This window comes from Neovison vison, chromosome 7 (assembly GCF_020171115.1).
Source record: "Neovison vison isolate M4711 chromosome 7, ASM_NN_V1, whole genome shotgun sequence".
NCBI classification, from domain to species: Eukaryota; Metazoa; Chordata; class Mammalia; order Carnivora; family Mustelidae; genus Neogale; species Neogale vison.
In genome coordinates this window covers 6376564-6391958 of record NC_058097.1, presented here as the reverse complement: position 1 = coordinate 6391958, position 15395 = coordinate 6376564, and the positions used below count along the sequence as shown (strand labels likewise).

Here is a 15395-nt window from a genome sequence, read left to right as displayed (position 1 = left end):
ACAAGGACCTGGTTCTTCAGGCACTACTGGCCTTGGACAGTTTACTAGGTCTCTCAGTGCTGTTCTCATCGGCGAGGTGCAGTGAAGACGAGCACCCCTTTCACAGTGCTCTAATACAGACAAAGCGCCTGGCCCTGTGCCTGATACACAGGGAGCACTTGATAAATGATCACATTCTTGTCATGGGAGATGGCTGTGATCTTGACCTTAAGCACTCTCAGCTGCAGGGTCTAGGGTGATGGGTGGAAAAATAAACAAATCCCTCTCCTTGCCCTTTCCTGTTTAGGCTGTAGGGGCTAGATCATTTGTCTGTTCTTTTTACTCAGGTTGTTCCTGGGGTCTCCTTCAAGGAGGCTCTAGGGGTCCCCAAACCATCCGGAAAGTGGGCAGGATCCGGAGGAAGGGAGTAAGGGATGGGGAGGAGGGACTCTTGGTTCTGAGGAAGGACTGTCCGTCCACTGGCCAAGCACAGCTGCCTCCCTGGCCTCCCGGGCCTTTGTGGAGTGGCCACTCAGTTTCGGGTTCCCATGTCCTCTGTGATGCCCTGGCTGTTAGTGAGCTCTACCCACCAGGGCGGAAAATGGCCTTGGTGGAAAGAAGTGTCCCTGCAGAATGGCACAGGCTGCCGCCCGCGATGGGGACAGAGGACTCGGCATCTGTGCTTGCCGCAGGCTCTTGTGGGAAGGGCACAGGTGCGGTGAGGACCCGGCGGGCCCTGCAGAGCTGCCTGCCGCAGCCTGAGAAATAGAAGCGCCCCTTGCTTGGGCCGAGCACCGGGGTCAGTGGAGATGCAGGTTTTGGCATCAGGACGGAGGGGGTCAAACCCCCACTCCACCCTCTCTTCCCTGTGCGCCAGGCACGCAGCTGGACCTCGTGAGGCTCAGGTAGCTCACCTGGCGATGGGAAGGTAGGAGAAGCGCTGTGGGGAGGAAGCGGGGGCTCCTGGCCTGAGGCATAGCGAGCTTGCCGTCGCTCATAAGGCAAGACCAAAGCTTTCCACGAGGAAAATCACTGACGTTTAATAATCAGCCACAAACGGGCTCCTTAAGCACTACCAACGTCCACAAAAAGAAAAAGCCTTGGGAATCTAAGAAACATCCTTCCCCCTTCCACATGCTCCTGGATTCAAGCGCTGAGGGCCAGGCTGTCTCCATGGGGACCTGGGGACAGGAGGAGCACAGACACTGGCCCGGGTTCTGTGGCCGTCCTCCCCCCTCGGGCGGCCAGACAGAGCCGTGTTCACAGCCCCCTGGCCCCGCTCTTGCTTCGGTGGGTTGTAAACTCGTTAGATATCCTGATGCTCCTGAAGCCCGATGGCAGGTGGCAAATAGGGTCGGGCTCTTCCTGGAACCCAGGAACTGACCAGCTGGCCAGGTGACTGTCCAGTGAGGCGGCACGTGCTGAGGGGACAGACATGATTCTGTCAGGAGATCTGAATGGAGACCAGGGAGAGCCCGTGCCCACCGAGACACCCAGACAAAGCGGAGCACAGCACGAAACTAGCAGAGAAGACGATAGTGACCGTTTCTGGGTTTTCCCATGAGTTCTCGTTGCTCATGTGTTCTTGCCTTTCCTCAGCCATGTATTCACAGGAGAGTGGTAATAGGTACCCACTGGGTGAGGAAATTCCAGATTGAGGAGGAAAAAAAGCCTGAAAAATGAAACAAATTTAATCCAACTTACTATTATTTCTGCAAGCTAATTGCTAGAATTTGAATTTAGCTAAAACATGTTTGGCTCACAGAACACCATTCTTCCGTGGGAACCCAGTTGGAGAATCACTGAAATACTCTATGTGCTGTGCCTGAAAGACAGCCTGGCACGCAGTCAAGATTCTAAAGTCTGTGTCTTTCCGTGTTTTCCGTGAACCCTATGACCGGCAGGGAGCGTGGGGTTAAGGCCCATCTGAATGGAGGAGCCCCATTTATGGAAGGAAAAACTGAGTCTCACCAATGAGGAGGGACTGGTCCAAGGTCACATAACTCCCAAGGGGTGAAACTGGGACTCGAATCCCAGTGTCGTTGTCACACACACCCTCCCCGCCACCCCCCACCCCCCCGCCCAAAGTCATACTTTTCTTCCTTCCTGGCCAAGCCTTGGAGGGTTTTCTGATCTGCTTGATGAAGAAAAGGCAACACCTGCACTCTGAGAAGCTGGGAGCGTTTTAAACTGTTTGGACCTTCGAGATGCAAACATCCGTTTGATTAATATTGTGGTTTTGTTTTGTTTTGTCTTGGCTTCCTCGGTGCTCTCCACTCAATCCCTCAGAACACAAACTTGACTACCCAGGAGCATGAGAACATCATTGTGGTAAGTCTCTTGAGATTCCTTGCCCCTCTGTCCCTCTCCCGGTGCCACAGTCCCTGCCCCGGTCTGAGTGACTTCTCGAAGCACCGGTGTGTCCACCAGCATGGCGACCGAGCTCGGTCTTGTCTGTCCCGTCGAGCCGGACTGTCTGCCTTCTGCCTTTGCACATTTCAGGGCCCCAATTGACGGGGGAGGGGGAGAGAAAATTATCTGTCTTTGAGGTTTGTAGCAAATGTGTCTTCATTGCATCCTCCTTCCTGAGTGCTGTGGGGGGGAGTTGAAGGCAGGAGATGGCAGAGAGCATAGGATTTATTTATTCGGAGGCATAACCCTATTAGCCGAGAGGTAAGCATTCTCTTTCTCACCCCAGGACATGCCTCCTGATTAATCCACATATAGAACCTGGATTTAATTCTCTCTGATACACAAAGTGAAGTCCTATTTTCTGGGACTTGACTATGGTGAAAGCATCTTGGGAGTCAGATAGCTTCCTGGGGGATTTAAGCTCTGAAATGTGAAAGACCGGCCCTGCTCCCACAGAGTTTGTCTTCTATTGTAGGAAGATAAATGATATCACTGTAGAAACGAGGCGTGTGGTATAGAGAGGAGAGTGATCAGCTTGCCTGGGAAAGAAGGCATGGTGCTTCCTGGAGGCAGTGATGTCTGAACTGGGTTTTGAAGGATCAATAGGGGTTTGCCAGATGGCAAAACAGAGTAAAGGCATTCCAGAGAGAGGAAACAAAATAGGCATAGAGATGTAAAACAACGTGGGATATCTTGGAAGCTTCAGCATCGCTAGAGTATAAAGTTCAAGGATGTGGGAAGTAGGGAGGCAGAGCTAGAGATGGAAGTGAGAAGCAAAGCCTTATGTGCCCAGAAAGGACATTCACCTGCCCCAGAGGTCCTATGGCTACAGCCTTTGAAACAAGGGCAAGATGCCAGGATCTGTTCCCCTCTGAGCTGAATGAAGGTTTCTTGGGCCCACGCACTTGGCCCTGGCAAGCCCAGCCTGGAGAATTACCCTTCTCACCCCAGCTGGGTCTGGTGGGTACAAAAGGAGGTGTTGTCATGGGGAGTAAAGGCAGCAGCTTCCATGGAGCCCCACTTCCAGTGTCAGGCACGTACTAGATGCTCCCTGGGAATTTGCTAAAAACACGGAAGGTTTTCTCCCCCTTGCTGTACCCCCACCATGCCATGCCCTCTGTTGCCAGAACAGGGGGATTGTCAACCTGGATGCCCCCACTCCCCGCCACCACCTTTCCCTGGTACACTATATTAGTTAATAAATTCATGTAACAAGCGCTTGTTGACTTGAGGACAGGTATGTGCCAAACACTGGTCTCTGTTGCACAGACCTAGGGCTGCTACTGGGAGGTTCACTGTGTGCTAGAAGAACGGGGCAGGTCGGCAGCTAATCAGGAAATAACACGGTCAGGGCTTGAGACTTGTTTGGAGTGTTAGGGGAGCACAGAGGGCAGATACCCAGCATCCTCTGCCAGTGAGGGTTCTGGGAGGAGGGCTTCCAGGTGGAGGTGAGCAAACTGGATCTTAAAGGAGGGGTAGGAGTGCTCTAGGGCAAGGCAGTCCAGGGAGAAGGCCCAGCCCGGGAAAGGCAGAGCCGTGAGACTGGCTGGTGGAGAAGCAGTTGGGGACATGGGTGCCAGGAAGGAGTTAGCGTCTTCCTCTCCCTTCTGGCTCCCTTTGCTCTTCAGCCCTGGAAGAAGGGTAAGGGCTTTGGACCGGGGATGAGCCTGGGAAAGGAATTTTGGTCTGAGCAATCCAGGCTGCTTTCTTCCAGCGAATTCTGTGGGGCTGACCCCTTCACTGGGGTGGGCTGAGCTTGCGCACTCAGCAGACATGCCTGCGAACAGAGAGTTTGAGGTCTCAGAATCTGGGGTCTGCCTCTCAGCCGTGCTCTGTACAACCTCCTCCCCTTCGGTGCTCTGTGTTACTGGTGCCCTTATCATCACTGGGAAGCCTCCTCTCTGCCCAGAGATGACATGATCCGATTTGACTTCTCAGCAATTAGTCTTCTCCCAGCGGGGCTTCGTATGTTTTTAACGTGCTTATTTTTCAGAAATACTTTCACAAGTAACTTGAGTTGGTTGGATTTGGTCCGTCTGGGGTCGGCATCTGTCTGTGCCATAGGTGGTGGGTGGCTGGTAACAGCCAGCACGTCCCCGGCCCCCAGTGCTCAGACCACAGCCGCCGTCTGCACGCTGGGGAAGAGGGTGGCCTTCACCCTGAAGTTCAATGTGAGCTCACGTTTGGAGCCGGTGCAGACCCGGGGCCCACCCCACACGAGCTGGGACCTTGGGCAACTGATGGGAGAGCTTTAGTTTTATTGTATTGAAAATACCTTTAAGATGTTCTTGAAAAATGCTTTTGCAAGTATTCTATGAAAATAATTTCATTAGAATAAAGAAAGAAAGGAAAGGATTTCACCCCATCCCAGTGTCCTCTTCAGAGAAAGGCCCTGGCAGTTTTCGGGCGGTGACAAACCCCACGTGGGTACGGTTGTGTTTCTATTTTCTGTTTTCAGCATTAATGATGCGAGCCTAGATAGGCTGTTGTATGTTGATTTTTTCATGTACCGCGTCTTGGGGGGATAATTTCAAGTCTCTCCGTGCCTCTCTGCCCCTCGGTTTCCAGCCTCACTACCTGGGCATTTGGGGATGAATCATTCCTTCTGGGGGGCCTGTCCTGGCCATTGTAGAACGTTGAGCACGACCTCTGCCTCAGCCCACTGGGTGCCAGTAGCCCTTCCCCATCATGAAGATCAAAAATATGTCTCCAGGGGAGGGTGGAAAAAAATATATATATGTCTCCAGACATGCCAGCAGCCCCTGGAAGCAAGGTAAACCCTGACCGGGGACCGCTGGCCCACCACATACTTTCTACTGGCTCTAGAATATTTTTATCTAACCAGATGGCCATTCAGCTAACTTCTGGTTAGCTGTTAGTTAACTTTTTAGTCATTTTCAGCTAACTTGGCATATGAAGACCCAGTCTCCTCATCTATGAAATGTGTGTGACAACGGTGCCTTTCTTACAGGGCTCCCGGGAGGGCTCAGTGAGCCAGCGCTTCAGACATGCTCCACGGGGGACTGGGCTTGTAGAAAGAGCCCACAGAAATATAAGCTCCTTTTATTAGTCATACCTTTAAAAGGATCATAACTGTCTGACCAGGGCAGGCCTTGTAACCTCCCTGACCCTCTGTCTCTTCTTCTGTACAAATGGGAGTAACTCCTGCTTGACCTCACTGAGTTGTCCTGAGGCCCCAGTGAGCTAATCCTGTGGAAGCACAAAGCCCCCGCCCGACGCCCACTCTGGGCACTTCAGTCCTTCCCACTCCTTAATTCTGTGACTCATTCTCGAGGACGAGGGGCCCGGCACGAGTGGGGGGCTCAGCCCTGCACGGGGTCCTTCCTCGGAGCTGAGTGTGGGAGGTGTTCTCTATCTGCTTCACCTGGCACAGTGGCTGCTGGCTTCGTGGGACCCCTGAGCACTGGAAATGTGGTTTGTGCAGTGGAGGAACCATATTTTTTATTTTATCTCACTTATTTCTTATCTGTTAAAATCGGAAGGGTTGCCTGTGCCAGCAGCTACCTTGCTGGGTGCTGCCACCCCGGACAGGTAAGACCCTGGACTGTTGGGCGTCTGGCTTGGAGGGGCTCCAGACCGCAGCCTCAGTGTCACTGGCTTCCTCCTCCACAGAAGCGCATTCGCATAAGTGACGTCGTGTCTTCTTGGCCCCCGGTGAGGCTTCCTTTCCCTGATGGTCCCAAGCCCAGCAGAAGGCCTTGCTGAGAGATCCCTAGCCATATCCAAAGGCATCGCTGCAGGGAACAGGTCACGGAGACCCTCTGCAATTGAGCAGCAGGCTCTGAGCCCTGGGAGTCAGTGATGGGGAGAGCATGTCCTCACAGAGCCCTCCTGGGAGTCGGGCCGAATCCCTACCCCTTACCGCCGTGCCCAGTACTGCCCAAGACAGTCCCTACCCCCCCGTGATGGTGGCAGTGGGCTTATCTTGAGGCTGAGACTCCAAAGCTTCTACGGTTCTCTCTTTTCAAATCCTCCCAAAGACACGCTACTTCTCCCCGTTTTATAAGCTACAAGACTAATGTCCAGAGAGGCTGAGTTGCTCACACAAGGTAACATAGCCCAGCGGTCTTGGTGCAGGGTCCTGGGTCTCCTCTTGGTTGATCTTGTGCACAGTGTGGCAAACAGGAAAATGAGTGGACTTCGCATAGGTACTAACCATCCAGTAGCTAACATTCACGGAGAGCTGGCCCTGTTTCAAACTTCATACCAGAGGTCCTCAGTTGGGTGCAGTTTCGTCCCCTGTGAGGCACCGGGCAATGCCTGGACACATTTCCGTTGTTTACATATTTTATTTGAATTTGAAGTTTAGCAAAATCATTCAAAGTATGAAAGGGGAAGAAAAATAAGAATCAGACATCATTCGGATCCTTGTACGGGAATGGCAGGGGGAACCGTAGGAACTGTACGGTGAGTCTCAGAAGGCTTGGAGACACATGATCTCGAGGCACCTGCTGTCATGTTAAATAAGCGCGTCAGGGGGCTTCTCGGCCATCACACCCGGCTGAGGCTTGCTGCTGGCAACCATTGGGTTGAGAACAAGGTCACTGCTAAACATCCCGCATGGGACAGGAGCAACAGGCCCCGGATGGTAACAGAGCAAGGCCGGGCACCCTCCCTCCCGCTCCTCCGCAGTCTCTGCTCCGCTTTCCGGGTGGGAACTCGGGTGTTAAGAGAGAGGAAATAACTTGTTCTAACAGTTAGGCTGTCGTGAGTGCCAGGCCTAGAACTCGCACCCGGGACTCTGCCCCCAGGACCTGGGCTTAGAACCTGGATCCTTTCCTTCCCTGTTGCTCCGAGGGGGACGTGGCTGGACGGCAGCAGGTTGTGGAGTCCCTGAGGTGGCACACTCACATCGGTGTGCGTTTTCCTGGAGGTTAGCGTGGAGCTTGTACCAGCCACGAGCCCCCAGCTAGGACTCCTTTCTGGAGGTTCCAGCTCACCTTTGCTCGTTGTCTTTCAGGCGATTGCTCCTTTGTTGGAAAACAACCATCCACCACCAGATCTCTGTGAATTCTTCTGCAAGGTATGACCTGTCGAAATGGGGCTGTGTTAGCAGGAGGCAGTCCGCCTCCGTGTGGGCATGCTGGGGGTTGACTTTGCATAGTTTGCCGAAAACCCAGGCTTCCCTGACCTGGGTGAGGGCCCCGGACCGAGCCAGAAGGCAGGTCAGGCAGCCTGCTCTTAGACACACAGCTCTCTCTCTGCCAGGCAGGTGATAAGCGAGGCCCAGGATCCAAACCAGTGGGTCAGGGAGGAACGTCCAGCTTTTCCTTGGAATATCTTTGTAGCTGTCTTGGGAGAAATTTGTAGCAGATTTTCTGGGTTCCTGACGTCAGAGCTGGGTTATTATTAGCCAAGGCTCGTCTGAGCACCGGCTGGCCCACAGTGGGGCACTGCCGTGGGGCTTTTCCTGAATAGGGAAAGCAGGCCAGGGATGCCAGGTTAGCTGGGAGGAGCCGCAGAGCAGGCCGTCCGCTCCCGGGGACCCAGAGCCAGGCTTGCAGTGGGATTTACACGGACCGTGCCCAGGGCACGTTGGGGACCGGCCCTCCCTCGCTCGGAAAACACACTTCAGCAGCCCGGGGGCTGAACCAGCATGCAGTCCTGTTTTGTTCTTTGCTGTGTGATTTTTTTTCTTTTTTTCTTTTTTTTCTTTTTTTTTATGTAATGGTTTGATGTCCTCGGAGAGACGCAGGGCCTAGGCGTGCGCTACCCCAGCTCTCTCTGCTCTCACACCTGCTGACTCACTCCGACTCCTGCTCCTGTCCTCGCCGGCTCCTTCCACAGCCACACGCTGTCCCTGGTGGGCGGTGTGGACTCCATCCACCAGCGAGACGAGCATGTGGCCTGGCGAAGCAGGCCCCTGGAGAGCCCTGTGGTTTCTGGAGGAAAGGGGACTGTGGTGCCCTTAGTGCCTCTGCCCCCCACTCAGTGAGATGCTCTCCCTGTGTCTGTCAGGGTGGGAGCTCTGACACTCCGGACACAGGGTCGTGTTGGCCCCTTTGGCCCGGTCTCTCCATCTCCTGAGCGAGGGAGGGCCCGGCCTGCCAGCGCAGAGTGCACGGGTGCCTTCTCGGTGCGCGCCTCTGGGCACACGGCAGTGTGTGCCTTCCGGGCCAAGCAGGCGAGCACCTGGGTGTCGAGCTGGGCCTGCAGGCGTCTGTGCGTGTGAAAGCGTCCGGCTTCCATGCTCAGTGGAGGCCCCCTCCTCCCTGGGGCCTCGGTGGGACTATAGACAACTGAAATATGGGCCTTCTTGGCCCCTGGCACCAGGGGGCGTCATTCCCCACACGGACTGGGGCCGTGCGTCCCCACATATGCGTGGGGTCCTCCTCCCTTACCTGTCCCAGCAGGTCATCTCCTCTCTCAGTATTTTGTCGGATTTAATCCACATCTGCTCCTTGTCCTCCTCTCAAGCTGTATGGTTTCTCCCAGATTTCATGGTTTTCAAACTCTTGTTCTAAAACAGTGGACCTTTGTTCAAAGTCAGTCATACCGGGGGGTTCCTGGTGGCACGGTTTGCAAACTCATGATGTAGAAGAAACCATTCTTTTTGGCATTTCCTTGTAGAAATAGAAGGCTGCCCCGTCCTTTGGAGGGAGGGGTCCGAGCCTAGGGGGTCCGTGAGCCTTCAGGCTGTTTTCCCTCTGGGAGGGTCCGAGTCCCAGCCTCCGTGCCTTACCCACAGGCGGCCTGTCCAGAGAGGAGAGCTTGAAGGGAACGAAGCCAGCTCACTCCACACGCCTGGCAGTCTTGCTTGCCGGTTCTCCAAACCAGGACACTCAGATCGAGGAAAGTTCATTGATCTTAGATTTCCCAGGAAAGCCCTGATTTCTACTCTCCCAAGTCTAGGGTCCTCACACAGGGGTTAGAAACTCAGCGCCTTGAGGCCCCGGCAGGTTCTAAATGTGTGGGCCTGGTGGGGCTTTATCTGTTCCACCCGAAGGCCTTGAAAAACACAACCTGCTGATGAAGTGAAGTACGGCAAGGTGCGTCTGACAGCCTTTAGGCTGCTGTCAGCCTGTCAAAGCAACAGCTGGAAAGCCACAGGACTCTCGAGGCTCTGGTGTCCGGACGCAGAGCTCCTGGCATTCCTGCACTGTTTTCCAGAGACTCCTCTGTTAGACCACGTGCTCTGCATCTCAGTGCTGCAAGGTGTCGGGACCCGTCCCAGTGGGCGCCTGCCTGTATCCACTGATAAACTCTCACTTTATTCATTTTTTTTTTTTTTTTTTTTTACAGATTTGACTTAATCTTTTGAGACTAAATTAGAGAGAGAGGATGTACTGGAAGGGAGGCGAGGGAGAGACAGAGTCCCCGCTGAGCAGGGAGCCTGATGTGGGACTCGATCCCAGGGTCCTGGGACCATGACCTGAGCCGAGGGCAGATGTTTTACCAACGGAGCCCCCCAGGCGTCCCCACAGTCTCAGAGCCACGGGCGAGGCCCGGACTTCCAGGGGCCCGTTCAGCTCTGGCTGAAACCTGCCAGGCTCGGTGCTGACCATGCCCTTCTGTCTCCCCAGCACTGCAGAGAGCGGCCTCGGTCCATGGTGGTCATCGAAGTGTTCACTCCCGTGGTCCAGAGAATCCTCAAACATAACATGGTGAGTTCCCCTGACGCTCAGGCTGCAAAGCCGGCCTCTCCCTTCTCCCCAGCCTTTCGCCATTCCCCAAAACGTGGAGGACGGGGTTGGCTGGCCTGGCCTGACAGCCAGGAGCAGGGTTGGGATTCTGTTGAAGCTGGGGTGTTCGTGCAGCCTGACCTCCTCGGCTCTACTGTCTTCTCTTAAGGCAACGGGAAGAATCTTTTTCACAGTAAAAATAACAAAAATAGTGTGGCCGGGGGGGGGAAGAGAGAAGTTTCCCGTGTGTAGAGTCACAAGCGTCTGCAGACACTCTGCCCAGAAGGAGGGGGTGGGGCGCCTCACGGCTTCAGTGGGGGCTGTCCGTACGGTGTCTTTCCAGAGGCACGGGGCAGAGGGGGCAGAGAGTGACCATATGGTGGAGAAACCTGACAGTGACAGCCACAGCTAGCGGGTCACGGTTTCACGGTCACCAGCCATGGTGACAAGTCATGTGAGGGCAGGCGCCCTGATAAGGTGTCAGAAAGGCACCGTACTTCTGGGCGCTTCTTCTCTCAAACCCACGGCCTCGTTTAATTCTGAGAGAAACATCAGACCAGTCCCCGTTCAGGAGCACTTTGTAAAACACGTGACCAGCACTGCTCAAAATTGTCCAGGCTGTTGAGAACAAGAAAAGCCTAGAAACTGTCACAGCCCAGAGGAGCTAAGGCGGCAGGATGACTACATGTAGCAGGGTGTCCCGGATGCGGTCCTGGAATAGCAAAAAGTCGTCAGGGGAAACAGAGGCGATCTGAGAATGGACTTGGCGGCCTGCAAGGCCCCTTTGCATTCCCATCAGTTCAGTGAGAGCAGCAAATACTGCTTTCTCCGTGTTACACGTGGGGAAACTGAGGCTTATCAGAGCACACTCACTGACCCCAGGGGCCACAGCTGGGAATGAGAGTAACTAACGTCTACTCTCAGCTACTTATCGAGCACCTTCTTAGAGCCTGACACAGTGTGACACGCAAGCGTGTCCCATGTCATTTAAGTCTCATGAAAGTCCAGGACCACCTTTCCCAGATGAGGTGGTGGAGACCCAGAAAGCCTCCGTAGGTCACTCAGGAAACCGGTGAGCAGCCCCGAGTGCTCATGAGGAGGGCCAAGGAGCAGCCGTCGAAAGTGAGGGCTGGTGTTCCAGTGCTCTCTCCCGAGCCAGCCCCCAGCCTGGACTCGAGTCACCTGGGGATGGGGAGCCAGCGATGTCATTGCAGCGCACGTTGGGGCACTGAATCCGAGGTGGGGTACCTGTGACCACTGCCCCCTGCCCTGTCAGGATTCAGCAGTGGAAACAGCTGTCTCCACGCCAACCCCCAATCCCCGTCTGGTTGGAAGCGTGTGGCGCGTGTGCTGCTCCACCCCATCCCACACTCGTGGCAGACATCATCAGTCGATTGCAGCTCTCCTCCGCCAGAGCCCGGAGATTGAAAGCCTCAGAGTCCGTCGCAGCCCAGGATTCCCGGAGGCCGCTGGTAACTGACGTTGCAGGCACCATGCGGATCCTCTCTGCCATTCCCTCCCCAGAGCGGTCTCACCCCGTAGCTGAATTGCTGCTTATTTCCGACATTCCCCCTTGATTTGAGATAAATGCGTTTCTGATTTCCTGAATGCAGGGGAGAGGACTACTCCATCCAGTTCTTTCCTGGGACTAACAAAGATGTTCCCCGCGGTAGTGGTGGAGAGTGTGAATTTGTGCCCTAATTTGGGCTTTTATAGTTTCAGGGGCATTCTTTGGTTTCAGGCTTCTGAGAGGAGAAGACTTCCAATTGTTAACCTTAAAATCACAGTGGAGGGGGTGCGAGGTGAAGCTTGTACCCTTTCGGAGTGTGGAGCAGACATTTTAGAGTTTGTTTTGCAAAGGACCTTCCTGTCACAGCTTACCGATGACAGAGCCCCAGCCCCAGGTGTCCTGTCCTGGCCCAGGCCTCCTCGCGCACGGAAGAACATTTTCCCGTAGTCTGTGGTCATCAGGAGGCTGCCTAAGAACACTTCTTTGGGGGGACATCTGACTTCCGAAGGGAAAAAAGTTAAAATTCAGGCCAGCCTCCCACAGCCAACCAAACAACATCTCCCGTCTATTTGGTTAGTTTTATGGGCCTACAGTGTTGACCATGTAATAATTTTCTGGATAAAATTCAGAACAGCAACAGGGCAAATCCACAGTTTATAGCATCTGTTGTGGCCTGGCAGGAATTAGGGCGCTCCAGGCAGGAATCCTCACTTGACGTTTGAAGAACTCCCCAAGTGATCCTGGCGTCTGGGGATGCCGTAAAGCTTCACAGCTGCTCTTTGCCCTTGGCGTCTAATTACCTGCCACGAGCTCTGTCAGAAGGGGCTGTGGATGGGCAGATGCACGTGAGGCAGTGACCGTGGCTTCTGCTAGGCCCAGGAAGCCAGATGTACTGTTTCGAGCTGGAGCTTTCGGCCGGTGTGGGGAGTCCACTCACTGGTTAGTGGGTGTGCCTAGCCTGCCACGAGCCTCACGACTGTCCTCATTGCACGAGCAGCGGCCTCTGTTGACCGCGCATGCAGCGTTTCTCACCAAGGACGCACTGGAACATTAGGGAGCTGGAGGAAATCGTAGACCGCAGAGGTGTTCTAAAACGTCAGAGCTTCCCCTGTCCTCAGGGTTCCTCTTTTGCAAATATATTGTGTGTCCCATTTCCTAGATGAGTACATTGAATCTTAGAGTCTCAGTGTTACTCATTGGACTGAAATAAAAACTAGATACAAATGGAAGCAGTCCTCTAGAATGTTCTGCTGGAGATTTTAAACAATTTGTTAAACTGTATTGTCAAGAATGACCACGGTCCCTGTGCCCACGGGCCACTCATCAGAGTGTTCTTGTAGCAAGGGAGGCAAGAAGATGTGGCTTTGGTCCCTAGTGGACCACTGGGTGATCTGACCACCCTACTTTCCAAGAGGAGCGTTTTTAGCTTTTCCAAAGGTAAAATGTTCCTCACCCAAATGTTGGAAGGCCATCAGACCCATTTATGATGTTCATTTCCAAGAAAATGACCTTGACTCTCCAGAAATCTGACAGCAAAGATAAGGACAGTTATCTTTAGCAGAGTTGAGTTGCTTTAGCAGAGCACTTTTCATGGACTCCTAAACCCTTAGACGTGGAAGGGGGCGGTAGAGATCCGTGGTTATAGCCCTCACTCCACAACAGTGCCCATGAGGCCCCCAGAGGGCCACACGGCCTTCCTGTCACCGTTTTCCAGGGCACCAGGTGACTTGAGATGTCTTCCTCAGTTTGGAAGCACAGTCAAGTTTCAGTTTTCTCTTCACACAGAGGCCTTATCTAGCCCAGGGCTCTGTGTGTATTCATGTGACCATGTGTGAGTGTGTGTGTGTGTGTGTGTGTACACGTACGTAACTTCCTTCTGAGCTTCCCCTGTGGCTTCTGCTGCCGTCCTCATGGACGAGCATCATCCCAATGGGGAGAATGGAAGCAGACGAGGCCCCTCAGTGTCTTGAGGACTCTAATTCAGCCTCTTCACTCCAGGTGAAGAAGCACCAAGCAGCTCTAGAAACTCGCTTCTCGGAGCTGGCAGGAGGGCGTGGGAGGGACGTGTTCTCCTCAGAACTTTCTCGAGGGCCCTCAGAATCAGTTAGATCCGGGAAGACAGTCTCTGCTGTTTTATTTTAAGTTAGAATGCCGATGCAGTTGCTTTTTACTGAATGGGTTCCACTTAGTGGGGGCAAGAAGAAGGCAGATGACTTTGGAGATGTGACTCTTCCCTCTGACGTCTTGCGGGCCACCCTCCTCACCACGCTGACGCGCCCCTCCTGACTGTTAAAAACCCGCCCACAGAACATGAGCAGAGCTGCCGACCCGGCAGCCGTTGCCCCCACTCGTGAATGTGGGGAAGGATGCAGGGTCCTTTGCTGGCCATCGTTGCTCCTCTCCTGACAAGTCCCTGAGCCGTTGGCCACCAAGGAGATGTGCCTGTCCACTCAGCTGTGCTCTGCCTCCTGCCCCGGTCCTGTGCTGGGTTGGGGAAGCTAAGAAAACAGAAGTGTCCAGGAATGCCACTCACTAGAGCAGGCGGGAGTCCCTCTGTCCTTGCTCAGCGCCCCTTAAGTAGGCGTCAGCTGAGGTGACATGCGGGGGCTCAGGCTGAGCCCGTGGATGGAGACATCCTTGGCCCTGGGGGCTGGGGCCTTTCCCTAATGTTGAGCAGATTCGCCCTCCCTCCCTCCTGCCTGTGCCCCTTTCACACGGACCCCCGGACACACCCCAGCCACGCACTCTCCAGGGCACGCACCGCCCTTCCCAGGCCATAAGCCTCACACACGCATACATGATGTGCGTCTCACACACCCCTCCCCCCGCACCCCATGTCTCTCACACACACCCTCCCACACCCTCCCACACCCCACGTCTCTCACACACACCTCCTCCCACATGCCAGATCTCTTACACACACACCCCCTCCCACACTGTGTCTCTCACACATAACCTCCCACACCCCATACCTCTCACAAACACCTCCGCCCACACCCCGTCTCACACACACACAACCTCCCACACCCCACGTCTCTCTCTCACATACACACATTCCCTCCCACGCCCCATGTCTCTCCCCTCCCTCTCACACAAGCACACACACACCTCCTCCCACACCCCACGTCTCTACACATAACCTCCCACACCCCATACCTCTCACATATACACATCTCCTCCCACGCCCCACGTCTCTCACACACACTTCCTCCCACGTGCTGGATCTCTTACACACACACCCCCTCCCACCCTGTGTCTCTCACACATAACCTCCCACACCCCGTATCTTTCTCTCACATACACATATCTTCTCCCACACCCCATCTCCCTCTCTCTCTCTCTCTCACAAACACACAGACACCTCCTCCCATCTCTCACACATAACTTCCCATACCCCATACCTCTCACACACCTCCTTCCACACCTCACATCTCACACACACACACACACACACACACACTACCTCCCACACCCCACTTCTCTCACACATGCACATCTCCTCCCACAGCCAACGTCTCTCATACACACCACCTCCCACACCCCACATTTCTCGTGCATACACCCATCTCCTGTCAGACTCTGTGTCTCTCACACACATACACACACCTCCTCGCACACCCTACATCTCTCACACACATATCTTTCTACACCCCATGTCTCCCTCACACACATACCTCCTCCCACACCCCACGTCTCTCACACACACACTCTTATACATCTTCTTTTATACATCTCCTTCCACACGCCATGTCTCTCTGACACACACACACTCTCACATAGTCTCACATGTCTTATACGCATCTTCTCCCACACCCCATGTCTCTCTCTCTCTCTCTCCGACTCACCTCACA

The 15395-nt window shown here is 54.3% G+C and overlaps 1 protein-coding gene across 1 annotated transcript in view; it reads left to right on the top strand.

Moving 5' to 3' along the window:
- Window positions 1-15395, top strand: part of LOC122911200 (c-Maf inducing protein) — a 220256-nt gene that overhangs the window by 173280 nt on the left and 31581 nt on the right. The window contains exons 5-7 of the mRNA XM_044255667.1: window positions 2269-2310; window positions 7373-7435; window positions 9936-10016. Coding sequence (XP_044111602.1) covers window positions 2269-2310; window positions 7373-7435; window positions 9936-10016 — 186 coding nt within the window. The remainder of the gene's footprint in view (window positions 1-2268; window positions 2311-7372; window positions 7436-9935; window positions 10017-15395) is intronic.